This window comes from Cygnus atratus, chromosome 3 (genome assembly GCF_013377495.2).
Source record: "Cygnus atratus isolate AKBS03 ecotype Queensland, Australia chromosome 3, CAtr_DNAZoo_HiC_assembly, whole genome shotgun sequence".
NCBI classification, from domain to species: Eukaryota; Metazoa; Chordata; class Aves; order Anseriformes; family Anatidae; genus Cygnus; species Cygnus atratus.
This window is the reverse complement of record NC_066364.1, coordinates 53114517-53129453: the sequence shown is the minus strand read 5'-3', so window position 1 is coordinate 53129453 and position 14937 is coordinate 53114517. Positions and strand designations below refer to the sequence as shown.

At 45.5% G+C, this 14937-nt stretch overlaps 1 protein-coding gene across 3 annotated transcripts in view; it reads left to right on the top strand.

Moving 5' to 3' along the window:
- Positions 1 to 14937, top strand: part of CEP85L (centrosomal protein 85 like) — a 146142-nt gene that overhangs the window by 25372 nt on the left and 105833 nt on the right. Inside the window, exon 1 of one of the 3 annotated variants that reach the window (XM_035538393.1) lies at positions 8481 to 8724. The exons of the other annotated variants lie outside the window; for them this stretch is intronic. Coding sequence (XP_035394286.1) covers positions 8670 to 8724 — 55 coding nt within the window. The 5' untranslated portion in view covers positions 8481 to 8669. Of the gene's footprint in view, positions 1 to 8480; positions 8725 to 14937 lie in introns of those variants that run through there. 3 annotated transcript variants of the gene reach the window in all.

Genomic DNA, 14937 nt, shown 5'->3' with positions numbered 1-14937 from the left:
CGAAAATGTCGTCTTTCTGGGATGGTACACAGTCTGATTAAACTGCAGAACTAATTGGATAATTTATTCTGTGGTCTAACGTGTTTATTCTTCCTTGCACATAATCAGTTGTGTTGGTACTGAGGTCCATTCAAGCAACAGGTTACTTTTCAAGTTTTTTCAAGTGAGCCGGAGACCCTGCAGATGCATCAGGCAGAGCTTCCCTGCAGACCAGAGCCACGGGGACTCCAGGCTTTTGTCTTCTTCTGCACCGAACTGGTAACTCTTGTCTCTGCCCTTTTTTTGGTAAATCAGGCCACAGTACTTCATGGAGCTTGTGAGTCCATATTGTGCTGCTCCATATGGACTTACCATCATGCAGGGAGGACCCTGTACTGTGGCTGGGGGAATGTTTGCAGTCGCTGAGGTTCAGGGCAGTGAAAACCTGTATGGCAATCACTACTTGGAATGGGCAAAAGGATTTCTGTAGCTAGCTGTAGGTAAGGTTGATTGGGACTCTTTGCAGTACCATGCAGGAGAGTCCAGTTCAGTGACTGCTCACTGGTATTTTAAACGAATGAGTTTTTAGCAAACTAATCTCTAACCGTACGGTCCAGTTTGAGTCCCTGTATATAGTTCATGTAAAAATATACTTAAAAGTAATACAAAAGATTATGCTAAAAAAAAAACAGGGAAAGTTAGGGACTTTACTAGATGAGGAAACAGTTCACAGCCTCTCAAACAACACGGTTGGACCTGCTTGATTCAACTTGGCTTACAAATTGACTTGCTAGCCCAGTGCAGCTACTGTATTTAATAACTCCTGTATTTTTTTCCAAGAAGAAACTAAACTGTGAACATTTTCTTCCCATCTGTGTTCATCCAGCCACACTTGAATTTGCAGTAGATCATGTTTTGTTTGTCAGGGTGAGCTTCTAGAGGATTAGCCGGGAGGAACAAAATGTTGGTCATTTGAATTCTGGAACTTCTTGGTGCTTCAGAACTGATCTGGAAATCTTGCAAGGGAAAGCCTTCTTCTGAACATTTAATGTGCCTCATGATGAAAAAACACAATCTTTGGTAGTGATAATTTAATGCTTCTGTAGAGGCAGTTTCAGAAATTAAAGCACAATGCAGCAAATGCTGAATATAGACCTAAGTAAAATGGTTGGTAGTTTTTCTTACTCTGTGCAAGTGACTTTATGTTGAAATATATAAGCTCAAGGATAAATAACACATAGTATCACAGGAAATGTTATTGTTTGATTAAGTTCTGCTTTTAGAGTTTGCCACAGACTTCTAGGGTTTTAGATCTTTGCGATTATTTTAGAGGTCTGTTATATTCAACTTTCAGAGGTGATACATTATCTTCAAACATAGAAATGAAAGACAAGTAATATTTGTATGTCTTTAAAGATACTTTATTACAATTGTCTGTTTCCTTTTCATTTCTTTCTCATTTTTCTACTCTATTTTTTAACTGTAGTGGCTGTGCTAAGTTAAGTTCCCGTCACGGTGACCACTGTGGGTGCATTCCAGCAGGGCCATGGTCATGAAAGTCTCATGTAATGAAAGCTCAGTAAGAACTAAACAATAAAGTATAGAGCATATTTTACAGTAATGTCCTGTATTAACCAACAAATTGGAATTATGATTATACAATTTATTTTTAACAGATGTAACCACGTAACCTTATTGAGACACTAGAACGGCAAATGGGTGCATTACCTGGTGCAATTCATAAACCACAGGATTCCTAAAGTAGTGGGACAGTCCAGGAAATTTAAGCAGCAACACTAATGCTTTTATGCTTCTTTTAAAGCTTATGTACTTTAAAGCAACATGTTCATTTACAAGCTCAATTTCTTGTTGTTTTCTCCGTGACCAAAGATCAAGCTGCATGTTTACTACGTTGCTTCCAATATCAATTTTGTCACTCGAGCAATGCGTTGTAAGTAGGATACTAGAGAAAGTGCTTGCAGCCAAGTCTGAGTCTCAAAGTTACTTTTAATAAACATTCTCGTCTGTGTTAATTTTAAATCAAAAGCAAAACAGTCTAAGGGTACTGCTGTGGAATCGCAGTATATCATACACTAACCTTGAGGTTCTGTGGAGAAAGTCTGATGGGCATCGTGGCCAGTGCAAATTAGCACAGTCCACTTTTGTGCATTTCAGTAATTTTCTACTTGTTTTGGTGACCTGGATTTGTCTAAAGAAGTGTATACTAATGTATAAATTTATCAGTTTAATGTCAGAATGCTATTAAAATAATGATGGATATGTGCACTGCTCAAGGAGTGGGCTGCTGCTGGGACATCTGCAAGTGGTGTGCTGTGTGGGCTTACTAATGTCTTTTTAGACTGAATTTTCATTATAGTAAATAGTACCAAATTATGGTAGAATCAGGGGCGGTGATCATTGCAGAATCAAAGACAACTTACAAAAAAAAATGAGGTGGAGGGGAGCTTCACGAAGTTATCATATTTATAGTTAAAGCATGAAATAAATTTTTCCATCTGACTATTACATATGGGCATCTGACAGCACTGAGCTGACTAAACTGAGCAGTGGCATGGTGCTTTCTTTCACTTTACTGAAATTTCATCCCTTTGCAGTAATACTGGGTTGGCTCAAACACAAGCGAGCAGATTTTTTTTGACTGGTCATGTTTGTAGGTTATATTTCTGACTCGGAGTAAACAAATCCTGTGTTTCGGGCTATAAGCAGACAGTGATGGGCATTTGGAAGAACTTTCCATTTGCAAGTACTGATATAATGTTGCACTGCTGGCTGGTTGTGCTCTAGGATGTTTGGCCTTCTGTTACAGCATCACCTGTAGTTTTTTAAGCTCTGTATTTCTCAAAAGTTAGAGAATTCAGTGGGGGTGTTTGTTGCAAAAGGAAAGCGGGATTTATTCCTTCTGCACAGAGGTCGGGATGGGGCAGATAAACTCACTGCATGCTCTGATCCTTTCTTTGTTTCAGTGACTGAATACAAAGGGCATGTTTTCTGATTAACCTTTAAAGTAGGTAGGTTTTAAACAGATCAAGCTAAATGCTGTTTTCTGCTTCTGATATGGCAGTTATTTCACTTTTGTGGTGGAGGTTAATCTGCATAAAGCAGCTTAAAAAATCTGCAAGTCATTGAATAGCAATATCGTCCATTGCTTTATCCGCCTGCACTCATTTATCTATGCATAACATCAAGTCAAGCAAGACTGCCTTGAAGTAAAATGTCAACTGCAAAAGCTCAAACATTGCCAGTGGCAGTCGGGTTGAAAACCTGGCCTGCAGCACTGCTGAAGCTTCTTAGGCTCTAGCATAAGCTAAAGCACAGAAAAATAAACACAAAAAAGTTTAGCATTTTGATCATTCTGAATTGGAAGGGTTTGGTATAGCCATTTTGAAACTGTATCATGCCTGCCTAATCCGATGACTGGTAGTGCAGTTATCTCATGGCTACATTTTCTTCATTTTCCTGGCCTTGCTCTCTGAAGAACACTAAAGAAATACCAAAGAATACCAAATCATTTTTTGATTAACTGTTATCAGAGAAGTCTCTTGACTACAACAGGTCTCAAATATGACCTTCATTGGTTGCTCCAGCATCAGAACAGATGCAGAATATCACCAAGAGATCTCATTCCTCCCTCTAAAGTGGCTTTACAGCCTGTTATTTCTTTTTATCTTGGACCTACTGGAAAAAAAAAAAGGATGGGTGCTCCTAAAATCAGGCAGTCTGTTCTGAGAAGAGAAGGTGACTAGGGTGGGTTCAAGAAAAAGAGAACTGTAGAAACTGTAAAAAAGTCATGCAACAGGAGTAGGAGAAACATTTTTATTTATTTATTTATTTATTGAAATATACTTTGTCTAAATGCTATGTCCTGAAGTTGGGTAAGTTAGTGAGTCCCACCAGGACGAGGGGAAGAGGCTGGCTGCTCCGGCACAGGCAGTCTGCTCTTGAACGTGTTAGGAGCCAACCCTGGATGCTGCCAGGAAGCTGCTGAGGCCTGTAGGTTTTTAAATATTCTCTCCATCCCCTCCTAAGTTCCTTATATTTCCCTTTCTTGCCCAATGCCTTTTGGAGAGGAGGCGATGGAGGTGAGGAATAACAGAACTAAAAACTTTCCCCGTGAGAAGAACACATCTGGGAAATTCCTGGTTGTTTTTACAAGTTACTGGTTAAATGCCACTGGATTCCACACCTGAGATGTGTTCTTCCTGTGGTATCAGAGTTAATGACTGTGGGATTATTGTTTTAAATCTCTTAGATTTATTTTTAAATCATATGAGCAAAAAAAAAAAGTGTTTGTCCTGCCCACCAGTAATGAATCATGTAAAATCCCCGAGTCCCAAGGGTTTTCTAGCAATGATGTAAACTAAAACGTTTTCAGGCTGAGATTCTCAGGTGAAAATCTGGTTCTGAAATGTTAAGAAGAATCTGAAATTTCAGGAGGCTTGTAATAAACCATAGCTATGGTAACATTAAGCTTCTTGGTTTTATTCTGTCTCGTGGTTTAAGCTGTTACTGAAAGTGCAGGGCTAAGCAGATTCAAAGCCGTATCAGTTTGTGTTCCTTTGCGGAAGACATGCTTTCGAATTTGCTCAAAGGAAAAGGCAAAAAGAAAAGCGTCGCATACACCATGTTATTTCATGATGCCTGCTTTGCAGATATCAGCTGACACAGTTTATTGTTACTGCTATACAGTGCATGCAATGTACTTTTAGTGGAACATTTCAGTCTTTTATAGACCAACCTGCTCCTACCAGCAGGGTGCAATTTGTCAGGTAAGCTAAGCTGTTGTTAGCTACAGTCCCACCCCATGCAGTTTCACATCTTGCTTTGTAACATACGTAGCTGCTTTTTGGCAAAGCAAGGCTTCTTGCCTTCTAAGGCTTCTTAAAGGTTGCTTGGACTTTGCCAGGACACAGTGTTCAATCGAAAAAGTAGTGGGCGGAGGAAAATGGTTTCTGTACTTAGTGAAATAACTCAATAGCTGAAAACCTGTGATTTTAATTTCCAAGTCATTTACGAGGTGTGTTTGCAGGAATGCTGCTGTTGATTTTTGATAGAATGCATACATCTTTGATGTCTTAATTAGTGGAAATAGTCTGCATCTTCTTGGAACAACGTTTAGCTATTTAGTATAAGGGTTTTCTTAAAATAATCTTTTAATTCTCTTTTAATTCTATTAAATGTGAAAGCAAGTGTGTAGTTTAAATATTGAACACATTTCTGCCTTTAATCAAAGAAAAAGGCTGCTTTCAGAGGTTACGTTTCAGCTTAATTCCATTTAGAGCATTATGTTTTTATTCAGGGAAGGGAAAAAAAAGAAGATACGTGATTACTGAACTGAGAGATAGATCACAAATCCTTGGGTAAGATGGGCTGTAATTGACATTAATGGGACAGCATCTGCTTAGTACCAATACTTAAGCTATTACTTTCCATTGTTGTTTTCCTTTGTTGACCCTGCCAAGAGGGTGGAGTCTGTGTCATGAGGAAAGAGGTGGGGAAAAGGCCTTTCAGACAATAGGGACTTGAGTCCATTCATTGTCTGGAGCACCACGTTTCACAATAATTATGCTGGGGTGCAGGCTGTTTCCACTTACTGCTGATTTACGTGCAAGGTTACGAGGTCTCCCTGGCACCACGCTGCCACTTTCTATGAGTATCCTCAACTTTATACCCCCGTGGAGGGGGGCAGTGTTGGAACACAGATTTCCATGCTCCTAATTCTTACCAACCCGCGAGATTTAAAAGGTGATAAACTAGCCTGAGTGGTCTTAGTGTAAGCAGGCACCGCTAGGTGCCAAGGCACAAATGCAGGCACAGGGGACCAGAGCCAGCAGTACCCATCCGCTCTGCTCAGCTGGGCCACGTAGATGGAAGAACATGGACTTGTTACAAAGGGGGGCCTGGGATGTCCTCAGGGCCCCCTGCATTTCCAAGCTGAGATCCGTGTAAAGGAACTGCTTGCTTCAGCAACAATAAATAGCACAAACTCATCTTTGCTGGAGGTCCAATCCAGCTAACACAGTGTTTGTTTGTTTGTTTGTTTTTTAATAGGTTTTTGAGAATCTGAAACAGATTCTGCTCCCTATCTAGAACTGTGTGCTCAGGCAGACTGCAGATGTAAAATGTATCTGGACAGTGAATACAGCATTAGCAAGCTAAGTTTATTCATAGAGTGAAGCTACTGCCTTCAGTTTGGCCCAGTTTCCAGGCAGATACACTGAGGCTATTTGCTTTACTACGTCCATTCAGTTGCTATAAAAATAACTTAAAATCCAATCAAAACAATGGCCGTGTCTGAGGTTCGGCTATCTGACTGCTTAGATTAAAGTACTTTTTTTTTTTTTTGGTCTGAGCAGTAACACTAAAAGCCCAGAAGGACCAGCTCAGACACCCTGGAAGACACGAAGCTGCTGAGTCAACGTCCCCCTGCAAGCAGTGTGACGGAAATGATTCAGCCCAAACAACTGCTGGTGCTCTGCCACGCCGATCCCCTCCTTTTTCCCTGCTTTTTTTCCTCTGCAGCATTGTTCATGAGCAGACGAGAGACATATGAAACTGTAAAGCCTCCACGAAGGGCAGTGCTGAGACACATAACAGCACTGCAGTGACGTGTAGTAGGAGACGAAAGAACCATTACCACATGGTTTGTGGGCATGCAGCTTTCTGGTGTCATGATATGCCATGGGATTCTCGCAGCTGCGCTATAGGGCAGCATTACAGACGCCACAGTTCTGCACTGATGGGGGAAGTTTTTTACTCACTAGACGTTAGAAGCCTTCCCCTTCTTGATACTCAGCTTCCTCACAGATCACTGTGCGCCCTTCTGAATATGCTAGCTACACAACACTCACCCAAAGTTTAGCAAACTCAACAGAACAGCATGAAAGAAATGTTATACGCAGGCAGGCTCTTTAAGGAGGTCTTGGACTAAGCTGTTTACTCGTTTCTTGGTGCTGGGGGCATTGCAGGATAGACCAGCTTTTATTCCCCCTTCTTACATTCATGTTTACCTGCCGTGTTCTCGCTAACATTCTTCAGTATCGAAGCTGCCTTCTGGGCTGGCAGGCTGCACGTTTTCACTGGGATGTTTTCAGCGGCAACTTAGTCTCTCCCATTGCTATATGCGGTGTCTTGAAAGTGCACCCAACCTTCTGGCACTCGGAGGACCTCTAGAAACATTCTGATGGTCCTGACGGGATCTTCTGGAGCAGACAAGCATCACTTCTAGTACATGTGGTTTTTTTATTCAGTATTTACTAACTTTTTGAAGCCTGTTTCTACAGCTTTACCTAGAAGTGTGATAGTTTTGCTCCCTAGGTACAATGAGCTGGTGAGGAGTGCACGCCATGTCAGGTCTTCACTGAGAACATAAGGACTTTTTGTGGATAAGAAAGGAGACAAAACAATATGCAAGCATTCCTACCTGCTCATTCCTGTGTTTCTGAGGCCTCTTTTTTACTGAGTACATTCTGAATACCTAGCTAGGCATAAATAAAATATGACTTGTGCTGAAATCTAACCTATAATTTCCCAAAGAGATAAAAGCTATTCCGTGATAATCAGCTACTATTAAAAATGCATTTGGTCAGCAGGAAGTATTTGAACACAGATTTTATTTATTGATTGCATGCGTTCCCACATGAAGTGCTCCTGTTTCACCTCACCTCTCTATGCCTATGTCCATTGTACTTTGCAATAAAAACTAAAGCCTTGTTTTCCTATCTTGGTAGTGGTGGGTTCTGTGATTTTGGGATGGTTACACTAAAGTTAGAAGCCATCTCGAGTATTTTCTCCTTCACTTTATGATGTGATGGGCAATGTGGATTGCTGGTAGGTTCAGAAGGTAGCTTCCAACGGGGACCGCTGGGCTCCAGTTGCAAACCAACAACAGTAACACGAACGCTGCTACTGCAGAATCCTCTCTCCAAGTATTTGGAGCGGGCTCAAAGCAGCTTGGGTTGGAAGCCTCTTACTGGTTTTGAATTATTGCTGACAGGAGTATTTTGTTTCCAGTCCTGTGGCTTAAACTTGATCGTGACACTTAAGAGTCCTGTGGTGGAATTGATCACTGAAGTGAAAGCTGCGCTCCTTCTTTCCTTTCACTTCTTAGGCAGACAAGAAAGCACCGGAGAATTGTGAATCCCCTCTGACCCCCAGCGAGTCCGCTTGAAGCGCAGTCACTCCGGAGCGGGGCATTTCGGGGGTGGTCTCGGCCCCAGACCCCCTTGGGCACAGCAGGGGGAGGCCTGGCGGAGCGCCGGCCCCCTCCGGGCCTGCCTCGGCGGGGCAGTTCCCAAACGGCGGCAGCCGGCAGCGGGCACCGCCGAGCTCCCCACCCGCCTGCGCGGGGCCTCAGCGGGGCCGGCCCGGGCGAGGCGAGGCGAGGCCCGTCCCCCGCAGCCCCCTCCCCGCGGCCGGCTCCCCCCGAGCCGCAGCCGCAGCCGCAGCCGCGGGGCTCCCGCCCCCGTCCCCGCCCCGCTCGCAGCTCCGGAGGGCCGGGAGGCGGCGGCGGGGCGGCAGCGCGGCTCGTGGCGGCGGCGGGGGGCGGCCAGCTCCCGCCGCCAGCAGCCCGGCACCATGGCTGCGGCGCCCCCGCGGCGGCGAGACCCCCGCTAACACCCCCCCGGCTCCGGCTCCGTCCCCGTCCCCGTCCCCGCTCGGCGGCCGGCAGCATGTGGGGCGGGCTGCACCCCCAGCTCGGCGGCAGCCTGCGAGGCTACAGGGCCGGTAAGCGGCGGTGGGGGCTCGGCGGGACCCCCCGGGACCCCTGGGGAAGGGACGGGACGGGACGTGGCGGCGGGGGCATCCCGCCGGGCTCCGCGCTAACGCCGCCGGGCTGCGGCTGCCTTCAGGGCCGCCCGGCGTGCTTCGGGGGGGGGGGGCGGGGGGCGAAGCTTTTATATTTTTAAAATTTTTATTTGTTTTAATTTTTAAATCTGTGGCTAAACCTCATGGTGGGGCCGGGGGCCTGCCCGGGGCCGTGCACCGCCGGGACTCGAGGCGCGGGGTAAAGCTGGCTTCGCCGACCTAATCCGCTTCCGTGGGCTTGGCTTTTTTTTTTTTTTTTGGCTTGTTATGTTAGTATACCCTTGGGCGGCGGATCTAAGCAGGCTTGCTTCCCTTCTTCTCTTTTTTTTTTTTTGTTTTTTGTTTTGTTTTGTGTGACTTAGACCGCGAGCAATCCCCTCGACACCCGGGATTTGTTGAGCCCTGTTTTTTTCTGCATCGCTTTTCTGTCCGTGTCCGGACTAAGGAGAGTCTGGTTCCAGCAGTCTGGCAGGGGGGAGCTTAAATTCGGTGTCTGGTTTAAATTCTGTTTAAATTCGGAATTAGGGAAGCCAGGCGGTCACCTCCAGCCGGGGGCCTCTCGGCCGGCGGGGCTGGCAGGGCTGGCATCTCCTCGGCAGCGAGAGGGCAAGCGACTGCAGTGACACGGCCATCGCTTCTGCATAGGCGAGACGATGAGCAAAGTTTTTCTGGATGCCTTTTTTTCAGGATTTGGGAGTATTACGGACTCGTTTCACCTAGCAGAGTTCCTGAGAATATTTTGTGATTTTTAACTCCTTGAAGTAATAGATCACGGTGAAGGTCTGTGGCTTGGCTGCACGGTTACAAGTGCAAAGTAGCGCTATTGGATTTGTATTTTTCCCTTCAGAATTTCATGTTTTAATTCTGGAATTGCAAAATATGACTGCATAATGCACACACGGTAGGTTGACGTATTTAAATGGAAGGATTGTTTTGGTTTCAGTTGACAGGGTTTTTCTTGCAAATACAAGAGCTGCTAAGACATTCTCAGCAGCTGCCTGAATCTCTGCAAATAGTCTAATGTTCGTTCCCTGTGATGTGAAAGAAGGCATTGTTCCTTTTTTCTTCACTACTATTATTAATTTCTATGTATAACACATTTGCCCTGCTGAAGTGTGGATTTTTTTAATGCTTCCTGTAAAAGAATGAAGTTACATTATCTTTGTGTTGCAGCTTGCAGAGGCACTGGGTATTCTGAACTAGGTGCACAGATTTCAGTTACTTTGATAGAAACTGCAGGAATTCGGTGTTTCAGTTCTTGATTATTTGTGTTCAGGGCAGGAACACTGGAAGGCTCTCCCACATGTGCGCGCTGGTTGTTCCATTCGCTGGCTTCAGACTGTTACAGAGGTTGTCTGTGTTCATTTTTACATTTGCTTCAGAAAACTCTGGATTGGGCCATTCATTAGTTTGTCCTCCCTTGGTTTGTTTGGGGTCAAATGACGTGTTCTAGTACGGCAGTTCTGATCAGTAAGGAACTGGATGAATGTTTTCCTCCTGCTTGCTTGTCAGAATTTATTTCTCAGAAGTGGCTGTGAGATTTGAGAACGCATCGTGCTTGTTTTTCTTTACTCCCCATCCCTCCATTCCTTCAATACCCAGAGTTAATGTGAAGTTCAAAATATATGTTTATACATGAGTTTGGTAAAAGAAACAAGGTAGCAAAACTGTTGTAGATAAACCTCTAGTTTGAGATAAGAGAGGCTAACAGAAGGTAGTGGTTCATTAGAAAGCAAGTGCGTAAAGATGAAGTTTAACCTTGAAATACAATGTCTGCAGTGGAGTTTCCAACACAGTAGTTCCTTCCTTCATCAGTCTTGCGTTGAAATAATTGACAAGCTGTTTTGTGAGGTTCTCTAACTCCTCTAAAGAAGTGGAAGTTACTTAGCTCCATGCACGTATTGTAACGAAGGGGTAATGGCTGCTGAGATCCTGTGCTATTATATTATTGACAGGTTAGGTTTATTTATTTATTCATATTTGGAGAGAAGCTATCTGTGGGAGAAGTATATTGGCGACAGAACAGTAGTGTCCTACTAGGACGCAGGAGTTTAAGCATTTATTTTGAAAATGGAGGAATATTTCTTCTGACAGAACACGTTTAATTCTTTAACAGCAACTCTTTAATAGGGATTCTGATCATATTGTCTGTTAAATATTGGTGCGGAAGCATAACAGCTAAGGACTATGTTTCCTTGTTAAACTGTGTTTATTACTGAAAAGCATTATATTTTGCTAGCTGTATGTTAGTCATCCATGGATATGGGTGTTTAGAAGTTCTGTTTTTGTTGAAAGTCTTACAATTCGCTTAAAAAGCTAGGTGTAGGTGCCCACTGAAGAACTCTGTAACTGTTTATATAGGGCAATTATCAAATTTTCAGTAATAGATGCAAATTCATTCTGATTTTTCTTAAGATGTAGCAGGCAAGGTCACTTCTTGGACTATTTCGGTTTTGGCTTTCATTTTTATTCCCTCTTGTCATTCCCAGATTTTTCTTGCTTTTCAGTTTAATAGGAGCACACTCTCTGAAAAGATGTGCTGTCTTGTTCGCGCATCTCCGAGATTTTTTTTAGGTGCTTGTTGTTTAAACAGTGGGTTTAACAACAAATTCTGCTGCCTATGCAAAATAAATTCGCTCTTAACACTTTCAGTACCTGTCCTGAAAAATGAAATTTCTATTTTTGGAACGTATATGATTGACTCTAGTTTTCCAGTCTTCTTGTAAACGTTTAATTGTTCATGAAAACCCTGCAGCATAGCTTATCCCTCCATAAAGGCAACAGCTACCCGCTGTGCTGCAGGAGTTTGAATAACTGTGGTGAAGGACACGCAGGGCTTCAAGCCCTCTGCTTACTCATCGACACCGTCCTTTGAAGTGTGCAGTTGGTTCCGAAGTTGTTTAAGACTGTGAAAGTGTTCATCTGGACGCGGCGTTTCTCTGGGGGCGGCAGCCGGTCAGTCAGGCTGCGCGTGTTCAACAGATGCCAGTGGAAAGCGGAATCCGTCCACTTTCGAAGAAAAAAAACAAATGCTCACTGCTTTGATTAAACTGTACTGCCTCCACTCAGACTTCCTTCTGCCGACCGGTACTGCCAGCAGCTGACCACCAAAATTTGGTGGTAAGTGCTGGTTAGGTGACAGAAGTGAGGGGCGGCCAAGTGCGTGAAGCAAGGCCCTCCAAAGGACGCGACTGGCACCATAAAAGAAGCCACGTGGTGCCCTCTGCTCCTCGGGCCCTGGCCACAGGGCTTGTCCCTATGGCAATCCCAGAGGTCTGCCTCAGTGGGCTTGGCACAGGCGAGCCTGACCCCCCGTGTGACACGCTGCTTAATGATGTCACAACCAAAATGAAGGTCTCGGCACATTGTGAGGCCACGGGGCGCTGCCTCCTGGGCACCATGGGGTTCACAGGCAGCTTCGCAACAGAGCAGTGGGGAGGGGGGGGCTCCTCTAACTTGGGCTGGGGAAGGGGGGCAGAAATCCCATGGTTTCCTTTCTGTAAAGGGTTTCACTGGTATGTTGGAAACCTGTGGCTGAAGAAGTGGCAGTGCTTGGGACGTCCGAGAAGGCAGGCTTATCTTGGCAGGCTGGGCACGGCGGTAAATGGTGAGTTAGCATCACCAGGGCAGGCTTGGGGTTGTTTACCAGTTACAAATGTACGCGTAGACATAAGTATATAGTGTGTTGTAAAATTGATTTCCTGAGCTTAGAAGTCTAGTGCTAATCTACTGCTAAGAATCTACGAGATCTAGTGTTAAAAATCTACAAGCCTGGCTGGTAGAACGGCCTTTGCTATCTTGCATGGGCCGTGTGGATGTGAAATGACATCCTGCGTTCGAGTGGTGGGGGTGAACAAACAGGCGTTAGTTACATCCCTTCAGAACAATGCATTTTGTCCCTCCCTCCAGGCAATTCGCTTTTATGGACCTAGCATCAGCTCTTTTAACGTATACAAAACACATATGTCTCAACTGCCCAGCTGCAAAGACAGCAACAGATTTTCAAACTGTAAAGATGTAAGAACGTATTATATGCTAGTTCTTAGGGGTTAGCAAGACTTCTAATCTCTCGTCTGTTAAACGTTTACTGAAAAATCAGCTTGTGGTTTCACACCACAAAAGGACAATTTTGTCCTTTTAAAACTTTCTTTTAAAGGAAGTAGTAATTCGTCTAATGATTTTGAGAAGAATGCATTAATTTTAAACAGTTGTGCGGAATAAGCACCTAGTAAAAGGCAGCCAGAGCCATCATGTCTGTCCTGGGGCTGGAGATGAAGGAAGTGCTAGCTGGATAAGAGCACCTGCAGTTTCTCCACTGAACACCCAGGATTTATGTCTGCCTAATTAATATTACTTGTTACAGTTACGTGCTAAGACTTTAGCAGCTGGCATTTAAGGACAGTTAAAAGACCCATGCCTTTCAAAGTATGGACAAGTTGCCAAATGCAGTAATGATATGCAGTGGTAAGAAGAGTTGAAAGCCTCCTGTGACTTGAGGTTGTATCCGGAGATGATCATCTGCCCTTGCTGGAAGCAAACAAAGCCTGCTTGCTGTAGACGGGTTAGTTAAGGGAAGGAGCACATCTACAGCGCTACCCCCAATACCAACTGCTCTGCCTTGCGTATTCTTGGGGTGCTTGTTTTTATCGTATGACTTGCCCGAGGCTCAATAGTAAGAGAGTTCAAGTAATCCAACTCCTGCGCTAGTTGCTTTTTGGCTGAGAAAGTGCTGACATGGTTGTAGTTGTCAGTTGTTTGTCAGATGCCCAAATGTGTCCTGAAACTGTACACCGACAATAAAACAGTCTCATTGTGGCCGTAATTAGCTTTAAGACATGTTCAGTGCATTTGCTACGTGGTTCAAAAAGCGTCCTCCTAATTGACTTTGGGGGGGGGGGTTGGCCTTGTCTGGCCGCCAGGCTCCCACCCGGCCGCCCCCCACTGACAGGGCCGGGGCGCAAACATGGACCAGCTCGCGGGCCTAGGTGGGGACGAGGGGATCTCTCTCCACCAGCCCGGGCAAAACAGGCTGTGTGCGGGCAGGTGGATTTAATTTACTGACAATTAAAGTACACTTCTGTAGTGAGAAACAAAGACAAAAAAAGCACACACAAAGAAGAACACCGTGACAGAAACCACTCTCCTCCCCCACCCGCTTTCTCCCAGGCTCGGTTTCGCTCCAGACACCCCCTGTCTACCCCAGTCAGCACAGGGGGATCTGGGCACAGGGGCTTGTGATCAGTCCATTCCAGTTGGTATCTGCTGCTCCTTCCTCCTCTCACTCCTCCCCTGTTCTAGTGTGGGTTCCCCCCACGGGCTGCAGTCCTTCAGGAGAGCCTGCTCCAGCACCGTCCTCCCTGTCAGCTGCTGTGCGGGTTTCTGCTCTGGTGCAGTGACACCTCGGTGGCTGTGGGGCTGTTTCTCGCTCGTCGCTCCAGGGCAGTGCTTTTAGGCCTTTCCTTGCATGTCCTTCCAGAGGTGCCACCAGCTGTCTGGCATGGGACAGCCGCTGGCCTCTCCTCAGGCCCCCGCTGCCAGGACCTTGACACCCACACCTTGTACAGCTTGGGGAGAGGAGAGCCCTCCTGAGTCCCTTTTGGTACACCCAGAATAATGCTGTATGCAGCCCTGAAGTTTGTTCCTGCCGGCGCTAAGGGAGGGTGTTGGAAGGGATGCTGCAGTCTGCGAAAATTTTGGGTTCTGTCCTAGCCTCCCACGTGGGAGTTTCTTGCTGCGTGGGGGAAGCCGAGGAGATGCACAGTGCATGGAAGCCTGCAGACCAGCTGCAGAGGCCCGGGGGTGGATGGCTAGAGAAGACGTAATAGGGAATAATTTGTGTAAGTATATTCACAAGTACGCCTAGGCTTGTATTAGTCCTGACTTTTCCCTCGTTCCCCCTGAAACTGCTGACTCCGGTGGAATTACTGCCGTTCTCTCGGGCAGCGTGCTCCACGACATCTGGCGCTGGTGCCCGGCTCGAGCGTCCCATTGCCTGCCCAGCTGTGCACAGTGACCTATTTCTGCACGGCCGGCCTTGCTGTGAGTGGCACTGCCTCCTTCTGTTCCCATTCCCCGGTGACCTTTGCTGTTTCTTGAGAATCCGACGGCCACTGTGAAAGGAGGCGGTAACTC